Source organism: Chlamydotis macqueenii, chromosome 1, assembly GCF_036417535.1.
Source record: "Chlamydotis macqueenii isolate bChlMac1 chromosome 1, bChlMac1.mat, whole genome shotgun sequence".
In the NCBI taxonomy this organism is placed as follows: domain Eukaryota; kingdom Metazoa; phylum Chordata; class Aves; order Otidiformes; family Otididae; genus Chlamydotis; species Chlamydotis macqueenii.
Genome location: NC_141556.1, coordinates 141,400,959 through 141,420,952, shown reverse-complemented (window position 1 = coordinate 141,420,952; position 19,994 = coordinate 141,400,959). Strand labels below are relative to the sequence as shown.

Sequence of the window (19,994 nt, the reverse complement as noted above, 5' to 3'; positions counted from 1 at the left end):
TTCTCCCATGTTTTAATCAGTTGAGAAAATAAAAATAAAGCTTTTATTCTCATAATATTCTAAAACATGAGCATAAGCTTTACGAACAATCACAGCTTTAAGAAATCAGGAATATCTTAGAGGATCCACATGTTTTAAAGGTGAGTTAACATTTACAAAATTCTGGTTGGAGTCATTTGTGGAAACATGGGCATATTCAGCATTTTGTAGCAATTATTTCAGTAGCATAACTGATAAACTACTTAAAATTATGTACATTACCCAATAAACCATCCTTGATTGCAGAAAAAGTATTGAACTTGTAAATGTATCCTGAAATATACATAACAGAACTGTTAAGTTTTTAATAGGAAATAATGTTTAGAAAGACAGAGTATGTGTAACACTAGATGACTTCTGGTTTTTGACTTAACTTTATACTCTTAAGTATTCAGACTTCCCTATTTTCTCAAAACAAAATGAAAACCACACTGAATATATTTTTGGAAAATATTTTTTATTATAAAATGTACAGGATATTGACCTTAATATTATAAAACACTGTAACGTATCAGAGTCTTGTAAAGACCAATAATTTATAGAATGAGACCAAATTCATTGTTACTCTTTCTAGTCTCATAGTCTGATTTAAAAATATATATAAAATATATAATGAATGATTTGACTGTAGCATCCTTAGTAGCTGGAAAAGGGTTGTTCATATGTTAAGGTAACTAATGTCTGCATGTACTTTTATTAAAATAGATCACTCTTATTTGCTAAGTTAGTCTTTGATTTTGAAAAGCTGATAGAAGAATGAACAGAAAGGTTAGTAATCATATTCTATAAGGATAGATTATGTAAAAGTGCTGCAGGGTATAAAGAAAATTACATTTTATTAAAGTACTTCTATCACTGCAGCTCATTTATTAACAGTTAATACTTCTTTGGTACTTGTAAGGTGCTTGTTAAAACAAGGAATAGCTTTGGGCTACTGACAAGAATAGAGTACTTCAGGTCTCAGATGCTATTGGATAGCATGAAAAATCACACCACACTGTTTTAACAATTTAAAGACCTTTTCCAACGTGTTAGCCTTCTCAATTTCAGTATGTCTACTGCCTCCTTTTATTGCAAGGACATACTACCATATTGAGTACAAAAGCAATGCACTTTGCATGAAAATAGCTTTTTTTTTTTCTGCCTTCGCCTTCCTGGCTTTGTTGCAAGCAGTATGTTCCTTGTTGCACTCGCTTGGCAGTGAGTTGAACAGTATATCCAGCCAAAGGCATTTGTTTTAGTGTTAGAATATGTGTATGTATGTTGTTTTCGAATCACTGCCTAGTATATTTTTAGCAGTGCATTTATAGAAGCCCGTATCCCTTTGCGTAGACTGCTGGATGACTAATGACCCCTGAGGGTGGAGGAATTTGTTTCCATACAGACGGGATTGAGGTCCTGTTGTCAGATGTGACTTGTCTGGAAGCTCCCATGTTATTTCTGCTTTAGGAATCCCAATGGCCATGCAGTTCAGTTTTACTGAATTTCCAGGCCTGGCATAGATGACAGGTGCTGGCTCACTGGTGATCCGGGGAGGATAGGCTATCACGATGACAGGCACATTCATAACAGAAGTGCCATACTCTGTGGACACTTTGCACAGGTAAGTGCCCCTGTCAAATACAGAAGCCTCACGCACTGTCAATGAGCCATTCTCCAGCAGAGAAAAGCGACCCACAGCCTGGGGAGCATCCAGGACCACCCCGTTGGGCAGCGTCCAGGAGATCTGCATCTGCTGGTTTGGCTGGGTGACACAATGGAGCTGCAGAGTTTCTCCATTGATGATGCTCACTAGGTTGTTGTACTGGTTGCTGATTTCTGGCCTGAGTCCCACCTTCAGGAAGACTACCCGTTCTACATAACCTCCTGGGTTTCTGGCTGTACAGCGGTAAGTCCCAGCATCCCCAGCAGAGAGGCTGCTGATGTGTAAGATCCCGTTCCTCTTATGGTAAAATCTGTGCAGATGGCTGCCACTCAGCACTTCAGTGCCATTGGGAAGGATCCAGCTTGTGCTGGGCTTGGGATTCCCCTGGACTGAGCAGTTCAAATTGATGCTGTGTCCAGCAATGGCAGTGATCCTTTCATTGACAGGGTCTCTGAAGGAGGGTTTCTCCAAATGGTCTGTAATGAGGAGTTGCACAATCAATCTCGCTTCCCCTCCTTCGTTCCGTCCAATGCATATGAGCTGCATTGCATCTGTCTGCCTCACTTCTCTGATGTCCAACGTACCATTGCGATGCACAGTGATCCTGTTCCCATAGTAGGGAGCTGGCAGGATTACTCCTTCTGGAAAAGCCCATAGAACTCGTGGAGCAGGGATGCCCTCAGCTTTGCAGTCAATAAGTTTCCGGCTATCCTTGATGGCTGTCTCCCTCACAGATGTTATTGCACTGAGATGACCATTGATTCTGGGAGGCTGAACGTTAACATGGATCCAGACGATTTTCCGATCTTCTCCAGCACTGTTCCGCACTACGCAAGTATAGTTACCACTGTCAGATCTTTGGGCCTTTTGAATGAGGAGGGTGCCATCCCTATATACCTGGTATTTGTCAGATAGGGCAGGAATTGGCCTGTTGGTCGGGGAGAGCCAAGTCACTTTGGGAGTGGGTTCTCCTTTGGCTTCACATGCTACTGTCACAACATCACCATAGGGTACATTAATAATGATGTATGTTTTGTTCCTGATAGTCGCAGGCTCAGCCACTACTTTGACCCGCACTTTCATCTCGTCCTTCCCAATCTGGTTCTCAGCATAGCAGGTGTAGTCACCTTCCTCTCTCAGTCCAACGTCATTGAAATACAAGGTTCCATTATTGAAGACCACGTAACGTTTTGTCCGGCTGCCGCTGTCATCTGACTGCATGAAGGTATTGATCATGCTGCCATCTGGGAGACCCCACGAGATCTCAGGATTTGGCAAACCTGTGGCTACACAGTCAACTTTCAGGTCCCCTCCGTACTTGACCTTGTGGTTGTTCTCATTCTTATGTTCTATTTTTGCTGGTTTCATCATCACATTCACTTTGAGGACAACATAGTCATCCCCGATCTTATTGCGGGCCACACACAAATAGTCTCCTGCATCTTTATCTGTAACTGAATGGACAACCAAAGTCCCATTGCTGAATACTTTGATTCTGGTCTCCAAGTTACTGTAAAGAAAGAAAAAAGAGCAGAACATGAGTTTCAAAATCACATTTTAGGTGTTAGTTATTGAGTGAAACCTGGGGAAAAAAATCCAACAACTCAACAATACTGAAAAAAAGGAGAGAAGCATTGCTATTGTTAGATAATTAGATGGTCTGAAATGTCCAAGATATTCTCCAACAAAAAGCAAATGGAAAAAAAATAATTCTACTTACTTGTAACCAAGCAATTCTACTATTCTTCTCTGTTGCATTCAATGACTTTAATGGTGTTTTTGACTATTAAACAATCATTTAATACCAAATGGTGGTATTTTTTTACTTTTCTGACTGCATGTACAGTAACATTCAAACACAGGATCTCTGAATGATATATGTCACACAAACCTATGTGGACCATAACTATGGAGTCTGGCACTTGGGTCCTCAGCTGAAAACAAATCAAGATGAGCAACCTACTCTGGTGTCGTCAGGTAATCTTTAGAACAACCATAAAGAAGCCAAATCTTGCTAAGCTTTGAAAAAAATATTTTGAATGTGCTAAAAAGCTATTAGTCCTTTCCACTTCACTATGGAACCATTGCATTGTGGTCGAAACTAATTTCCTCAATAGCCCCAGCTTTCTCCCCAGAGAAGTTCTACTGCATTTGAGAAATAGCTCACAGAAAGATCATGAGGGAAAATGAAAAATACCAGTATTTTGTTGTTATCACTATGAAGTATAACATGAATTCTGGATTTTGTGCTATCTACAGGCTACCTAAATACATTTTTTGTCATTACGAAAAAACTGGTGACTACATTCAGCTATCAAGAAAGCTGTTGATAAGTGTGTGTTTTAATTTCAGTACATTTCTCATCTGTCTATAGTGCTCAAAGAGTGAGCAATAAATAATGTATAGAGCAGAAATTATGTTTTCAGCAAAGTCTTATGACAGTTATTGTAGCTTTGGAGAATTGATATTTTACTTGATACCATGAACATTGAAGAAGGTATTGTTTTAAGCATTTATATGCAACTGGGTTTGCACAAACCTTATTGCAAAGTGGCATTTATTTATACACGGATGTTAAAAGGATCATGCTTATTTAATTATTAGAAGATTATTTCTTTGCCTTGTATTTACAGTGTATAATGATTTGTAGAGCAGATAAACAAAATTCAGTGATCTCATTTCTCCTCAGGAAAAGCAAGCATCTATACAACTCTACAAGCTAGCCACATTGGAAGAAGCAGTACACAAATTGTGTATCTTAACTTTCGCCATTGAACTTTTTACTACATTAACAAGTGGCTGTAGAAGACAAATAGTGACAGCTTATCCTAAACACCTGAAGCTGACTTTTCAAGAACGTTATTGTTTTCAAGAAAATTATGCCAAGTTACCATCTTTAGATATAATTTCAAATTCTTCCTTAAAGATTTTGGGCCTCATTCAAAACTCAGAACTCAAGACTGAAACTTGTACAGATATGAATGGTCTTTTCTCTAAGTACATCTAAACTGTAATTTAGACACTTCAAATAGCAATATACCTGTGTAGGGAATCAATCATCCTTTTGGAAGGCAATCTCCATAATATCCGAGGCCAGGGGTCACCAGAAGCACTACAGTCCAAACGCAGGATGCTGCCATATGTTACATCTGTCCTCTGAGGAGAGCTCCCAGTGATTTTAGCATTAGATGCATGCTTCTTCACATGGAGTTGTATCATTCTCCTGGCAGCTCCCACCATGTTAGCAGCAATGCACTCATAGGTCCCGCTGTCCTTGGGAGAGACGTTGCGAATATAAAGAGTTCCATTGGGAAAAACAAATAAATTCCCATTGACAAACTGAGAAGGTCGAATTTGTGTGCCATCAAAGACCACCCAGCGGATGCTGGGAGAAGGTGCTGCTTTGGCAGTGCAGTGGATGTTAATACTGGTGCCAAGGGGCAAGGAAATGTTCTCTAGCTTATCCTGCTGGATGATGGGGGGCAAGGCTGCAATATGCAGCCTCACTGCAATGCTGTCAGCTCCTGCAGCATTGCTTGCTACGCATTTGTAAACTCCTCGGTCTGAAAAAGTTGCTTGCTTGATAGACAAGGTTCGATTTTCATGAAGCATTATCCTGCTTTCTGTGGTGGTGACTGTCTGCAAAATCTTCCTATCTGGGAAAATCCATGAAATATGTGGGTTTGGAGTCCCACTAGCCTGACATTCCATTGCTATGGTCTCTCCAAAATAGACCGTGACATCTCGATAGCGGGAAAGTAAAATTTTGGGCTGGTGGGCTACAACTGTGAGCACAATGATCATTTTATCTATGCCGTGCATGTTCTGAGCTGTGCACAAATACTGTCCATGATCCTGAAGTTGAACATTTCGGATAAGGAGGGTACCATTTTTCCAGACTTCAAACCTTTGTAACCTGGTGTTGGCTGTCATTAGGGCTCCTGGGAAGGCAAGAGGAAAGAAAGAAATGGAAAGTCAAAGGGTTTAAGACATACATCGTTGCCTTGAAAAAGTCTTATGTGAGATTTTAGATTTACTTAACACCAACTACAACTTCAGATGGATCACGTGACATCTTCTGACACTCTCCATAGCTGAAATAACTCTTTGTTTCTATTGCAGAACTAACCATACTAGCTTGCAAGCCTGTACAATGTGGGAACTTTTAAAGCCTTTATGCTTTAGGATTCCTCTTAAATCTTTACACAATTTCACTGCTCCTTTTGCTTATGGAGATGACACACACATCAATATTTAAAGCAGCAACGTTAACAAACCCATACCCACAAGTGTTGTCATCATAAATTCTAACTGCTGTGAATAATCAGAGTTGGCTGCTATTCCCCCTTGAAAGAATAAACTCATTAAATGGTAGAGGTTTTCTTTCACTACAAGAAATACTGCAAAGTTATTTTTACCTGTAATAATTAGTTGCAATTAGTCACATTTTATCTACAATGATTAAAAGAGACTGAAATTGTTCTTTGGTTTTTGGACTATTCCTACAACCATGTTGCATTTCATGCAACAACCCAAGTATTTGTACTCTTAAAAAGCACGTAGAAGAACACATTTTTCTCTGTCTTACCTGTAGAGACTTTTGTCCAAGTAATAAAAGGCTTGGGTTCCCCTACTGTATCACAAGGGATAAAAGCATCTGTTTCAGCAAGGATGGATACGCTTTGAGACCCTTTTGTGATAATTTTAGGTCTTTCTCCATGTATCCTGAAATTAGTGGAAGATTGAATTACAGTTGAATTGTGTGGCATAATGCCTCCCACATAAGGCACAGATAGAACTTTTTGATGATGATGGACATTTTTAAAAGGATGAACTGCAGTGGATATGTGTGGTTTTGTGCGCTGAGAGAGAAAGGGTGGAGGAGTAATCTTCAAAATTGGTGGTGGTGATGTGGTGGCTGTGGTGTGTGGCATTGGAGGCACTGGAATAGCTGTAGCTTTCTGCACTGTAGTCCTGCTAGGGGAGACCGGGGCAACCTTCTTCTCATTTGTGTCTTTTGGGGATAGTTGACTAGGCACCACTGGTTTAGGATGCATGTTTAAGTGAGGGAATATTCTTGTTCTGTTGAAAAGGAATGGCATTCTGGAACCAGGATAATAAGGGATCCCTTGACTTGGTAGTCTCCCTGCTGTGCCTCTGTTATCTGGAACATAGTTATTTCCAAAAATTCTTGAATTAATATTGTATCTGTTCTGACCTTGATTACCAAACTTGCTTGCAGTGAATGGATTTGTTTTGTGGAATGGAGAAGCTTGTGTTGGGGCAGTTTTTTCTCTCTGAGAAGCAAAAGATTTTTTGTCCTGGATGGTATGTGCTGCATATGCTGTTATCTCTGGTTTGTTTGTGTAGTGAAGAGGCTGATGTGTTATAAAATAGCGAAATGAACCTTGTGTTACAATATATGGAGGCTTCACTGTGCCTCTTACTGGAACATGCTTTGGAGGCACAACAGGCAGTCTTTGGTTTAGGCTTGGTATCATTCCAGCAGGTGGACGGGGAAGGTTTGGATTCAGCAGTAAACTGTTGTTTGACTTGCTGCTGTACATCTCTTTGAACTGCTCCTCTTTTGACTGTATGCTAATCCTGTTCTGGCTAGAGGAAGGAGTAGGGTGTAAATTTCGTCTTGAGCTTACCACCATTTTGTCACCATCTGCTTCAATTTGTTTTGCTTCTGGGAACCTTTCTTGATTGAAGGCATTACTTTCCTCAGTGGTATAATGAAGGGAAGGATGTGAAGTGCTGGAAATGAAAGAGGGAAGAGTGGCAAGTTTTATAAAGGGAATAAAAGCAGTGGATGTAGACAGAGGCTTTTCAAGTGTCTGCGAAGTGGGATCATGATGAAATACATGTGACATAGTTTCCTTTGTATCCAAGGAAGATGGCTTTGTCCTAGTCTGAGAAACAACAGATTTCTTTGTTTCTCTAAGAGGAAAAGTCTGAGTTTCTGTCATGCTGAAGGAGGAGGACAAAGTAATCTTCTCATATTGCTGAGGTGGCTCAGTTATTGCTAGCATTTCTAAAGATACTGTGGGCTTCCATGGCTCCTTGGAAACTGAGAGGTCCTCAAAAACTTCCGCTGTGCCAACAGGAATACTTAAGTCAGTCACAGTGGGATATATCAGCTGGAATGTTCCAGCAGTTGTTTCATTAACTACAACTTCTGAGTCAAATAGATTAAGCTCTTCTTGAGATTCTGGTTTTGTAGATAACATCAAGCTGTTCATATGCTCAGGAGAAGCTGTTGTGCTTGATTGTTCTGCCTTACTAGCTATAGTTTTAGAATCTCCCTTAATGCTCTTTTCCTCAGATATATTGTCTAATGAGTAGTACGGTGGCACTTCACTTTGCTCTGGTTTCAGAGGTGCATTTGACTCCTTCGTGGGAACTGCACCACGTACAACATATGATGATAATATTGTGATAGGTGCAGTCACTGGAAGTGCGAAGGTGTCAGGAGCTGTCACATGTTTTGCTTCGGATGGAGAAGCAGTAGGCCTAAAGAAAGAAGTTGTGACCACCTCTCTGATTTTGGTAATTTTCTCTAAGACAACTGGGTCAGTAGCTAATAAAGGAGTGTATTTCATATGGTCCTCTTCCTTAGTCTGTATTTTGACATTGGTTTCAAGATTAGGACTTTCAAGAGCTGTAGAAGTTTTGGTCACAGCTTCAACTTCAGGTGTCCTTGGAACAACAGGCATTGCCCCTGTGGTTAAAACAACAGGGGAAAAAGGCTTTGGTCTTTGTCGGATTCTGTTTGGCCTCAATCTTCTTCTCCCATAGGGCCTTTTTCTAGGATGCTGAGTAACAAGTGAAGGCATGGTCTTTCTATATGGAGTTGTTGTTGTGGCCACAGTAGTCAATCTACTGATGGAAGAAGCAAGTTTTATCCCCCCTGCTGTTTTATGAAGAGCATTAGTACTTGGCAAAGTGAATCTGAGATCTGGTTTTGGAGTAGCCAGGTTTCTATGTTCTCCTCCCTGAAAACTCTCTACATAACTGCTGGACATGCTTTTTTGAGTCACTGTGTTCCTGTGGGTCTCAGGTTCTTCCTTGCTCTGCATCCTGATGGGTGTAACAGCTGGAAAATTTGTACTTAAGTCTGCCATTTTTGTCTGATCTGTGGACACTTCTTTGTGTTGGTGTATCAAGTCATTGCTCTTTTCTGTAACAAATGGAGAAACAGATGAAGAAATTGTAGTAGTGCCTACAGAATCTGTTGGGATGATCTCATCCAACTGAGGAGGTGTTAAAATTATGGTGTCAACACTCATCGGGTCCACTTCATTTAACTTCACACTTGTCTCCAAGACGCTATGAAGATCCACAGTCTGAGATTCAGCTAGGACAGTAGCATCAAGTGGTAGCTCAGCAAAAGCAGAATTTTCCTCTGATATAGAAGATACAGTTCTATCTACATTCTCCACTGTGAATGAACTGCTCTGAATATTAGGAAAGTTTGTTACAATTTGTCTAGTTAAAGGTTCTTCAGTAGGAGCATGGACCTTTTCTTTAACCACAACTGAATCATCAGTCCCAACATCAAGACGCTGCTGGCCTTGTGGCTGCACAGTTGCAGAGACAGGAATCAAATATGGACCTGATACAGGGATTTCTAAAGCCCTGTGGTCTGAGAAGGGTTCCGTTTCTGACCTTGTTAATATGGACTGGACTGAAAATGCTTCAGTGTTGTGGGAAACAGTGACTGAGAATGGCTCATCTTCATCCACAGGTGGTGCATCAGCAGAGGAATCTACTCCATCTGTTGCTGTTTCTGGAGGCGGAGGGCTGGCTACTGGATGAGGGACTGGAGTAGATTTCTGCATGACTGATGGCAGTGGAGTTGTTAAAGAAGTGGCTGTAGCTGTTGTTGTTCTAGGAAGATTCTTCCCACGGACCTTTGCCAAAATGTCAGCCCAATGCTGTGGATTAATCTGCTTGTTCGCCACATTAATTCTCCTTCGAGACTCAAATACTCTCCGGCCTTCTGCAACATTGATTTCTTGGGTTCTATCAGTACTTTTCCAGATTTTCATTTTCCTTTTGCCCTTCTTCCCCTTTTTAATTTGAGCTTCTGGCACCTGGTCACTTTTTTGTTTTAAGGATATTTCATAATCTTTCAGGTGGTTCTTTCTTCGTGGGAACTCATCCATCACACTTGCCCCTGATCCCTCTTCATCATCTATGACCCGCCCTCTTGTTTTCGACAAACTTTTTGAGCCTGGGCGCTTTTTTAATTTTATTCTTTTAAATGACCTGTCAGACACCATTTTATTTACTGTGACCCTTACAATAAACTGATCTGATCCCTGATGATTGACAGCCACACATCTGTAATGGCCACTATCACTGACATGGCTTTTTGGAATAAGCAAAGTACCATTGTCCAACATATATCCTTTTGAAGAGTTTGATAAATCGTTAAGGACCTGGCTGTTTGGAAGAATCCAGCTCAACTGCGGCTCTGGGTTGGCAACTGCATTGCATGGCAAAACTATTGGATCTCCCACATTTTTTTCAACTCTCACTACATCTGAATCAGCTTCCTGAATAGCTGGAGGCTGCACTAGAAGCCTGTAAGCCATTATGTCCACATCATCTCTCACTTGGGCAACACAGTGGTACAAACCACCATCAGTGTAACTCACTGCTTTGATTATTAGCTGGCCGCTACTGAGAATGGAAAACCTGCTGTCTTTCTGATTGAATGGTGCCTGCAGTTTAGATCCATCTGGAAAGAGCCACTGAATAGAGGGCCTCTCAGAGGCTTTCACATTGCAGCTCAGCTGACACTCTGACCCTTCCACCACACTCTGTGCTGTCCTTGTGCCCTGGTTTTGCTCTATCATTACCCAGTTTCTCTGCTGCCTGATGTCTTTGGTATGAATTGTCTGAGAAAACACAGTAAAAAAAGACAGCACCACTTTTTTCCCTGTACTCAGGCGCCTGTTTAATTGGATATTTATAAGAGGTTGCATCATCCAAGAAGGCTCAGCCAGTATTTGAGCTTTTACACCTGTGTAGTAAAGAGCATCATAATCTGAGCCTTGCTTGTACTGGTAGCTTATTTGAGGCTCTTTGCTGAGCATAAGTTCCCTCTCTAATTTGACGGGTACTTCACTGTAATAAGCTATAAGCTTCCATAATTTTTCATAGTTTTCTCGATTCATTGGACATTCAAAATCCAGTGATATTGTAGCATTGATATCAATCTCCTGAGTCTGGCTTTGATTCCACTGAATTTTGGTAGAGCCTGTTGGTTTTTTGATTTCACAATTCAGGTGGACTACATTGCCATGCTCATCAGTCATATTTAGCATAATGTTCCATGGAGAGGACTGAAGCGCTTCCAGGGGGATTTCATAACTGTCACCATCTTCTTCGTCTTGCGTGCTGCTATTCTGTCTCAGTGAGGACTGAATCACAGGTTTCCTACAGGAAATATCTTTCAAGTTCTGAATATCTTCCTTCTGCAGCTGTTTTGGGCTGTTGCACTTAGGACAGAGCTGTCCCCCTTCATAGGCTTTGTCCTTTTTGCATTTTAAAACACCTGCAAGAAAAAAAAAAAAGGAAAGAATAAAAAGGAGAAAACAAAAGGTAGGTAAGTGAAGAACATTGTTCTAGAGTTAAAGAATTCTCAAAGGTGTGAAATGGACTGCATAAGGAACACATTATGGCATACAACACGAGGCAAGGCTTTTTAAAGTGGCACCTCTTTGTCGAATGGGTGACACATTCTCAAACTGACCACAATTTCTTCTGACTTTAACGAGAGGATTGAAGACTCTATTCTTCTGAAAATTAGACTAACTGCCTCTGAATTTCACTGCCTAGAAACTGAAGTGCTCAGAGTAACATTTTATAAGTGAGTAAGAAGCTATGCTGTGTCAAAAAGTCTGCACTTGTACAGTGACAGCCTACCCATTCAACTTGTGGATCCCATGTGAAGCGGATTGGGTCCTCTCAGTTTTCAAAAATGCAGCATTTACCCAAAAAATGCTGGACTTCCTCATTAAATAATTCAGGAAGCTTTTTATTTTTGTCTATTCCTTAACAACACTACTAGCAATACAGAAAATATTCTACTGTAGCTACCAAAATCTGCTGGCAAGTTCCTGTACTTACAAGCTATTTGTCAGTAGCAAAAAAAAAAAGAATGTGTCACTTCTTCCTCGACCTCTGAAATAACTGTAAACTCAATAATGATACAATACAAACTAAAACAGACAAGGACTGTTAAAACAGGAAATAATAGACTTGACTCCTCTCTTCTGTGAAGGCCAGAAAGACTCTTGTCTGCAAAATAACAGTCATATATTTATTACATTGTTCTGCTCACTAGAATGTCAAATGTCACCTTACATATTTAGTTTGGAAATATGTTGTAAATAAAATGTATTCCAGCTATTCCAGGAATAAGCGTCATGCTGAACACTCCTGAGGAATGAGGGATTTTTGAATCAATGAAGAATATATGGGTGGGTTACAAAGCAAAATGCTAGGAGAAGGGGAAAAGAGAGGCAAAATTTCATACCCATTTTTAATTGAAAAACATATGCTTTGCAAGTCTGACAAATCAATTTTCTTGAGAAGTTATTACAAACGGAACATTTAACGGAACCAGTCTATCACTTGCAGATTGAAATATGATGTTTCAAAGACAAGGAAACCATGCTTCATGACAGAACTGGCCCACAATCAACTTGGCAGTGGCCACATCGGTGACCAACTTCTGATCCACATGTCAGTGGCCACACTGGTGATCTACGAAATAGCACTTCTATAACTCTATCTGGACAGAATTCCCTGAGAAGTTATAGTTATATAAAGATTCAAAATCTGTCACTCATGAAAATGACATGGATAAATTATTTTCTCTTTCCAAAAATCACTACTGTTTTAGTGTAAAAAGGGGAATCTAATTGAATAAAAATTTTAACAATGTAACATTGTTCAAAGAAAGTTCATCTAATATTTTATTGTTATAGTTTACAATGTAACTTAAGTACACTTAATAGACGTATTCATTTAGATCAAAGAGAGTATGTAAAATACGAAAGTTTAAGTTAGCTAAATATAATATAAACGTTAGATTCCTCAAGCACCAGTTCAGTCAGGAACACTTACATTACACATTCAAGTATCACACATTCTTAAAAGTATTGTCCTATAGCTAAGTGCAAAACTGCAATGAATTACATATTCTACCATGACAAGATCCGCCATTGTCCACCACACATGCTTCAAATAATTATATAAACCTTGTGACTCCTGACTCATCTGAGACATCTCTAGTTGCAACTAAATGACAATTTGCTCTTAATATTTTAGCAGCAAGCGCTGGTGTAACACCAGTCCCTCTGGCCTACTATAGTAAACACTTAGCCACCTGAGATGGGGCATTGATGACCTGAGATGCCCAAATCGAAAACTGGCATTCAAAAAGGTCCTCACTTAGTGTATTCCTGATACAGAGGCATTATAAAACTGGTTTTGGCTATTTTTTTTTTTCTTCTAGTATTTTGTGTCTGCACTTGACCATAAGTGTTCCAACCTAAGCAGTATGATATTTGTCTCACATCTAAACCTGAGCAAAGATAGACCAGTTATTCTACCAAAAAAAAAAAAAAAAAAAAACCGGAACAGAACATAATAGCGTACAGAGACATTATGTAAGTAATAACACTCAGTAAACAACAAAACTATCCATATGAAGAACAGGGAAAAAAACTCCTAACATTATGAGTTGAACAAGCACTGGTATTTTTGCTCTTACCTCCAGAAACTTCATTCCATTCAAGGAGCCACTTAAAGCTGCAGTCACAGGCCCATGGATTCCCATGAAGGTAAAGATTCTCCAGCAGCGGCATGCCTTGAAACATCCCTGCAGGCAAGGTCCTAAGAGCATTTTCAGATAAGTAGAGATGTCTTACTGTCGACAATTTGAAATAATCAAGGACTATAAAGGTTGAAAAGGTGTTGGGGTGAAGCTGCTGGAGCAGATTTCCTTCTAAGTGGACCAGTCTCAGAGAAGTTAATCCATCAAAAGCATTTGGATGAATAAACTCAATTCTGTTGTGGTCCATGTGCAGTCTCATTAAGCTTGAAAGTCCTTGGAGAGTTTGGCCAGTTATGACTTTCAATTTATTGTAACTAATTTTGAAAACCTAAAAAAAAAAAGAATAAAAGAGATTAATTTTGGTTTTTGATCTAAATCCAAACAGACTAGCAAGCATGCAGAAGTTTTCCTGCCACACTAAAATATCTTTTGCACCACTGAAAAATGATATGCTGGTCAAAGTGGAAGAATATAGATGAATATTAGTTGGCATTATCAAGTATGACATTGGCATAGCTAAAGTATCTCCAACCTATTTGAGAGGAAAAAGGTATCTCAATCCTAAGAAAGGCATTACAAAGCCCACTTATTTTTGTCTTCTGTTATTCATTGAGGTTAGAATTTATAAAATTTAAGAAGATCTGAGCATTACCTGTAGAGACACAAGATCTTTCAAAGCACCATTAGGTATATTCTGAATGTCATTTCCATGTATCATGAGCAATTCCAGTTTTGTAAGCCCTGCAAAGGAGTTCTCGTATATAGACTGTATACTGTTAAACCTGGAAAAAAAATCACATGTGCAGTTACATTTTAAGCACTGACTGTCACGGACTGCAAATGTAAAATCAGTATAATCTGACATTCAAGAAAAATTGTAGGGATCTTAATGCACTGTCAAAGGGCCAGAAGTTACTGAAACATTTTTACAAGGCCAAGTATACTTAGTCCATGTTTACATTAAGATTTCTTTTAACTCAGTTTGTGGCACTTTAGCCATAATTTAGGAGTAAGAGTAATAAATAAGCATTTAAGTTCTAACAGTCGTCTGTATGTTTTTCCATGCAGCTCAGTTTATGGAATGGTAATAAATTAATGGCCTGTAGCCAACCAATGATGCTATGGAGCCTGGCAAACTAGATGGGCTTCAGTGTTGCCAAAACAGCATTTAACAATAAATGAATAAAGCTGTGGAGAGAGGACATTAAAAAGGGATATCTCCCAAACATCACGAGAAGCAGGAAGTCACATCCTGCTTCACTTACTTTTACAACATGTAATAGGCTACATCAACTAATTACATAAGATCGAGGAATCAACCTTCCAATTATATGATTTGAGCCTAGAAACTCCTTTTAGAGAAGGAATGCAGAAAATCTACTTTTTGAAAACAATTCAATTTCTCTTCGGACAAATAAATCAGGTTTTATTTGCCAATATGGAAGCCTTAAGTTTGGTGGCCTAGCTCCACATTTGGATTTTCCATATGTGGACATAAACTTAAACGTATGAGCTAATCTGGGCATGAAGTCTCTAAATTAAGCACAGAATTTAAAAGATTTTTCCTCTTTTTTAACACTTTCTAGAAAGAAACAGAAGAAACAATGAGAAATTAAAATACTTTGAATATGGAGGAAATACTTTTAGATTCTCACCATGCTATCTATCTGAAGATTATCAATTTTCTAAAAATTTAGGCTACTGTTTTGATAGTTTTTGTCCTACTACAGGTCTCCTAGGCTTATAGCAGTCATCCTACTGAAATTCCTTATTTTAACATCAGCCCTTCTAAAAAATATGAACTTCTCTAAATAAAAATTTTTCCCAAATTATTTAAAATTAGGAAAATAATCTTTACCTCCTAAATATACAGCATCTTCAAACAGAAAGATGCCAAAAGCTCTTTTCCAAAATGAAAGAAATGCAACAACAGATAGTTAAGACTGTTTCTTGCTGGGAAAGGACACAACTCAGACAACGTCATTTGTAGTGATGAAATACAAAGACAGGAAAGGGCTTCCATACTATCAGCATCAAATAATGTACTTTTATTAAAAAACAGCCAGAACGCCTAAATAACTTAGAAGTCTACATCCCGTTTTCAAAAACAATTTTGAGATAAAATTTGCCATAGAATGTTGACATTTCGGGGAGAGCTAACTGTGAATCTGTGTGGTTTTGAATGTGAGAAGAGAGGGAGGCATTTTTGACTCAAAAATGGCATGAAGGTAAAGATTGCTATAATACAGATTCACTGAGTGCAAGGGCATTTTGAGACTAAAATTAGGTTTTAGGTGCATAAAGTGCTGTTGGATAGACATTTTAACCACACAGAAGCAAAAAAAGAAAATAATCAAGGTCTCTTGTCAGATCAGTTGCAGCTTACAGGCCTTGGGGTGGTCAGGGTGAGTTCATATCAGGTAGTGAGGCATCTCTGATATCAAGCAGAAGAGGACTGCAACTCTTGCACCATGCCATGTTACATAATGACCCTACGCAGCACTTTTGTGATATGCAGCCTCCCAGCTGCCCCTGCCTTCTGATCTCACAACCTGACAGATAGATGTGAGTTGGCAACAGCCTGGCAGAGGAAAGTGAGTTGGAGCCTGAGCAATCTCTCTCCAAAGCATTGATGTCTGCTTATATTGCACTTAAGTTCCTTGAAAAAAAACCAACAAACCAAATCAAACCAAAACTCCAAAGGCAATGGAATAACTTTGGGTTTACTGTATTGCTTTAAGATATGCTATATGTCATTGTTCTCCAAAATGCTACCTGGCTAAGTTATAGAATTTTACTCATAGTACATTTTTTTTTACCTCAAGTATAAAATTCAACATTTAGTAGAAATCCTATGGTAGGCTTAATTCAATATAGTGTTTTATATACAACAAGAAGCTACTATTTGCCAAGAACTGACACCATGATATAAACATTTATTTGAAAATAACAGTAACTTTTCTTTGAAACCTGAGGGATACAATAAAACTTTCTCCATACCAGTAACTGTAGTGTTTGAAACACAGTGCCTGCAAGTAACCACCCATCTCTGCAATACTACTTAAAGAGTCCACACAGAGATCCCGGCACGCCGCACGTGGGCGAAGCATTCCAGCACACCGCACCAAGAACATAAAACTGTTTGCTACAAAACTGCCATACAAACCCAAAATTGATTCTTTCCACATGTTTCGAAATCCTCGCCGGCACGGCTGCTAGGGACCGAAAGGTGCAGTGGACCTCGGTGGGGAGGTAGCAGGCGCAGGGGCGGGGGCAGCCCAGGGCGCCCGGCGGCGGCCCCAGCCCCAGGATCAGCACCACGGAGAGCGCCCCCGCCACCGCCCGCGCCCCCATCTTCTCGCCTCCCCTCGCCTCGCTCCTCCTGGGTCGTCGGGGGTGGGGGGAGAGAAGAAGGAGAATAAGAGATTATTTTTTAAATCCTTTGAAAAAGCTTTATCCACCTAGCGATGCTGTGCAGCATCCCTGAAGGTCTGTAGCCAAGTTCAGCAAGAAAGAGGATTTCTTTCTTCCACGTTATTTGCTACTTCAAAGATAACTTCTCCCCCATAATTCACTTCTACTATTCTACAAAATACCTACTCTGCTAAAGTTACGCTGTCTCCCTATGGCAATAAATTTTGTAAGTTTGTGCTGTACCCCAAATGTAGCACTCATCACACCTAAAAATGAGAAAACTTCAAAGCAAGTATCTAGTTCAAGCAAATTGCCATGGCTCCCTCTACAGTCAATGAATGAAAAAAAAAAAAGCTACCCATATTCATTTGAAGATGAACAATATCAGGTATCTATCTGATAGGATACCTAGAAATAATACGTATCAGCCTCATTAGGTCCCCATTCAGCTAACCAGCTGGCAAATTTTCAGACAGGCTATGAACTTCCAGGAGGGTAAAATTTTGCTGAACCAATCCTATTCATAATGTATAGGGGAAATGGTATCATTGAGAGAGAAAGCGAGTGGGAGAAAGAATGGGCTGGCCATAGAGCTGGGCTCTATCATCCTTTGCCATGCATTACTGTGTGATGTCAGATGTGCTTTTACATTGTCATCTTAACCAAACAGGAGCTATGAATCATGAGAATTGATAAAACTTGACAATTTACTTAGAAGCATGAGTAGAGCCTGTGTGTCTAAATCTGGGTGGCCAGACCCATGGAGAGTCATTTCAAGATGCCCACTGTGCTAAAACAGACAAGAAAGTACAACTGTTATTGACCTTGAGCACGAATCATTTCTGAAAATAAAACAACTTATGGACATGCCTAATTACAGACTAAGCAGCCTAACTCTGGAGAAATTAATTTGAAATGTCCCCATTCTTACCCCTACCATCAGAAGAATTTGAGCTCTCCAGATTACAGCCATACAAGAATGCAGGCTACTATTAGTAGCAGAGACTTGGTATTCCTGCCCTTGTATAACCGTGTGACAACAATGGAAAGGCATTCAGTTCTACTACATATTATGAGTTCTATTAGTTATTGCTTTTAGTATAAAAGTCAGATTTTCTCAGATCTGCTAGCAAACAGACACACTTTTTTTTTTTTTTTGTCTAAGGCCATCATGTGCAAACCATTAGAGTTCAAAGCAGAGGATCCTTGAGATGAAGAGCTTTCTCAAATATCTGTGGCCAAGTTAATGAGACATTTACAATTCTTTACAAGACAAATAGCTTTTAATTTGCTTAAGAATATTCAGGTTCTATTTTCCTTAATGTTCTCTTTAATGAAAATTCCCTTTAAAAACCATCCCACTCATTTCAACTCCTTTTGGGAGGGGGCATCGCACTTCCCTACGGGAGGGGCTCGCCGAGGTGAGGAGGAAACCGCGGTGACTTGTGAGGGGCTGGGGAAGAGCAGCCTTGAGAGGGAAGCAGCAATACCCGAGGGGGAAGCAGCAATACCCGAGGGGGAAGCAGCGATGCCCGAGGGCAGGGCTCGCAGCACCCGAGCTGACGCCGCTCTGGTGCCGGAGAAACCCCCGCTGCCAACAGCGCCTAGCCGCGACCGGATCGGCTGCCCCCGCCCCGCCGCTAGGGGGCGCCCTCGACTGCCCCTCCCGCGCTGCTCGCCATTGGCTGCCCCCACCGCCGCCGCGCAGCCCGACAGCCAATGGGCTGGGGCTTGCGGAGGAGTGGTGGGGGGGGGAGACCGCCCGCCCGGAGGCGAGGGGGTGTGGCCCGTGGCGCTGCCGGCACGGCTGCTGGCGGGGGCTGCGCTCGCCCTGCGAGGAGGTTTTGGGGAGGGGGGGTAGTGGGGGCGGCGGGTCCCGCGCGGCGCTGCCCCTCCCGCCGGGCCGGGCCGTGCGCCAGCCGAGGCAATGGTGGAGAGGGCTGGGGACTGGGAGGGCGGCGCGGTTCCCCCTCAGCCGCATTTCTTTTTACTGTACCGGAGGGCAGATGCTTCCCATTAGGGAGGAATGTCCCCGCCGGGCTGAGCAACCGGCGCGGACGGGCGGAAGGCGGGCACCGACACACGGTGGCGCGGACCGCAGGGCGCCCCACCGCCGCCACCCGGACAGCCGCGCCGCGGCCCTCCTCCTCCTCTCGCACAGACCCGCAAGGGAGCCCCCACCCCAAACCACCACCCCCTCAACCCCGACCCACCCGGGCCCCGGCAGCTGCCACCGGCCGTGCGCGGGTACTTACCTGCAGCAGGGCGCGGCGGCCTCAGCGGCCGCTGCCCGCCGCTCCCATTCCCCTGGGGGGCTGCGGGTGGCCGGCGGCGCGGGGCGGCGCGGCGGGCGGCCGGCGGCTACCGGGCTCCCGGCCTCCCCTCCGGCACTGGCCGGCCGAGTCTCATCGCAGCCCGCGGCAGCCTGCGTCGACGCCGCTTTAGGACTCCTCATCGCCCGTCATCCCGTGGGATCCGCCGCCGCGGTTGGGTCCCCCCGAACGGGCATAAGCCGGTAGCCGGGCAGGACACCGTCTGGGCTGTTGGCTTTTTGTTGTTGTTGTTTTATTTTTTTTTTTATTTACTGATATTTTCTCGCCTTCTGTGCGTGCCTCCGCGAGATCACCGCCGCGATCCCTCAGCCCCGCCGAGAGCCGAGCGCGTCGCTCCGCGGGCTGCGGGACCTCCCTGAGCGAGCGGGCGGGCGGGCGCTGCCGGCGGCTCCCCGCCGCTTTCCGGGCTGCCTGGGCGCGCAGCTCCCGCGGCTGCAGCCTCCCGCCGCCCGCCGCGGCATGGGGACAAGGGGCGCGGGGTGCCGAGCCTCCGCCGCTCCGGCCGCCACCCCGCGCCGGGCGCTGTGCAGGGGGAGGGCGCGGCGGCGCGGCTCCTCTTGCGGGGTGGGCGGCACCTCCACGGGGCGAGGAGGAGGGGGGGTGTTGCGGGCGGGTCCGCGCCGGGGGGCGGGAGGTGGAGGGGGGGCACCGGAGCCGGCGCGGGGGGAGCCGCAGCGGGGGATGGGGAGCTCACGCCTGGGTCCCG

The 19,994-nt window shown here is 42.5% G+C and overlaps 1 protein-coding gene across 1 annotated transcript; it reads right to left on the bottom strand.

Moving 5' to 3' along the window:
• Positions 1–477: 477 nt before the first annotated feature.
• On the bottom strand, positions 478–19,779 carry MXRA5 (matrix remodeling associated 5). The gene is made up of 7 exons (XM_086768442.1): positions 19,211–19,779; positions 16,708–16,923; positions 14,194–14,323; positions 13,479–13,869; positions 6,273–11,252; positions 4,725–5,625; positions 478–3,194 (listed from the first exon to the last, which is right to left on the bottom strand). The coding sequence occupies exons 1-7, from the start codon at positions 19,408–19,410 to the stop codon at positions 1,283–1,285; spliced, it is 8,730 nt and encodes a 2,909-aa protein (XP_086624568.1). The 5' UTR covers positions 19,411–19,779; the 3' UTR covers positions 478–1,282.
• Between the last annotated feature and the right edge of the window lie 215 nt (positions 19,780–19,994).

Excerpts from the sequence above, each read along its gene's own strand:
- MXRA5 (XM_086768442.1), bottom strand. The coding sequence starts at position 19,410 with ATGAGGAGTCCTAAAGCGGCGTCGACGCAGGCTGCCGCGGGCTGCGAT. Across the intron at positions 16,924-19,210 it reads GCCGCCGCGCCCTGCTGCAG|GAGGAGCGAGGCGAGGGGAG; the intron begins GTAAGTACCCGC and ends CCGACGACCCAG. Across the intron at positions 13,870-14,193 it reads AAGATCTTGTGTCTCTACAG|GTTTTCAAAATTAGTTACAA; the intron begins GTAATGCTCAGA and ends TTTTTTTTTTAG.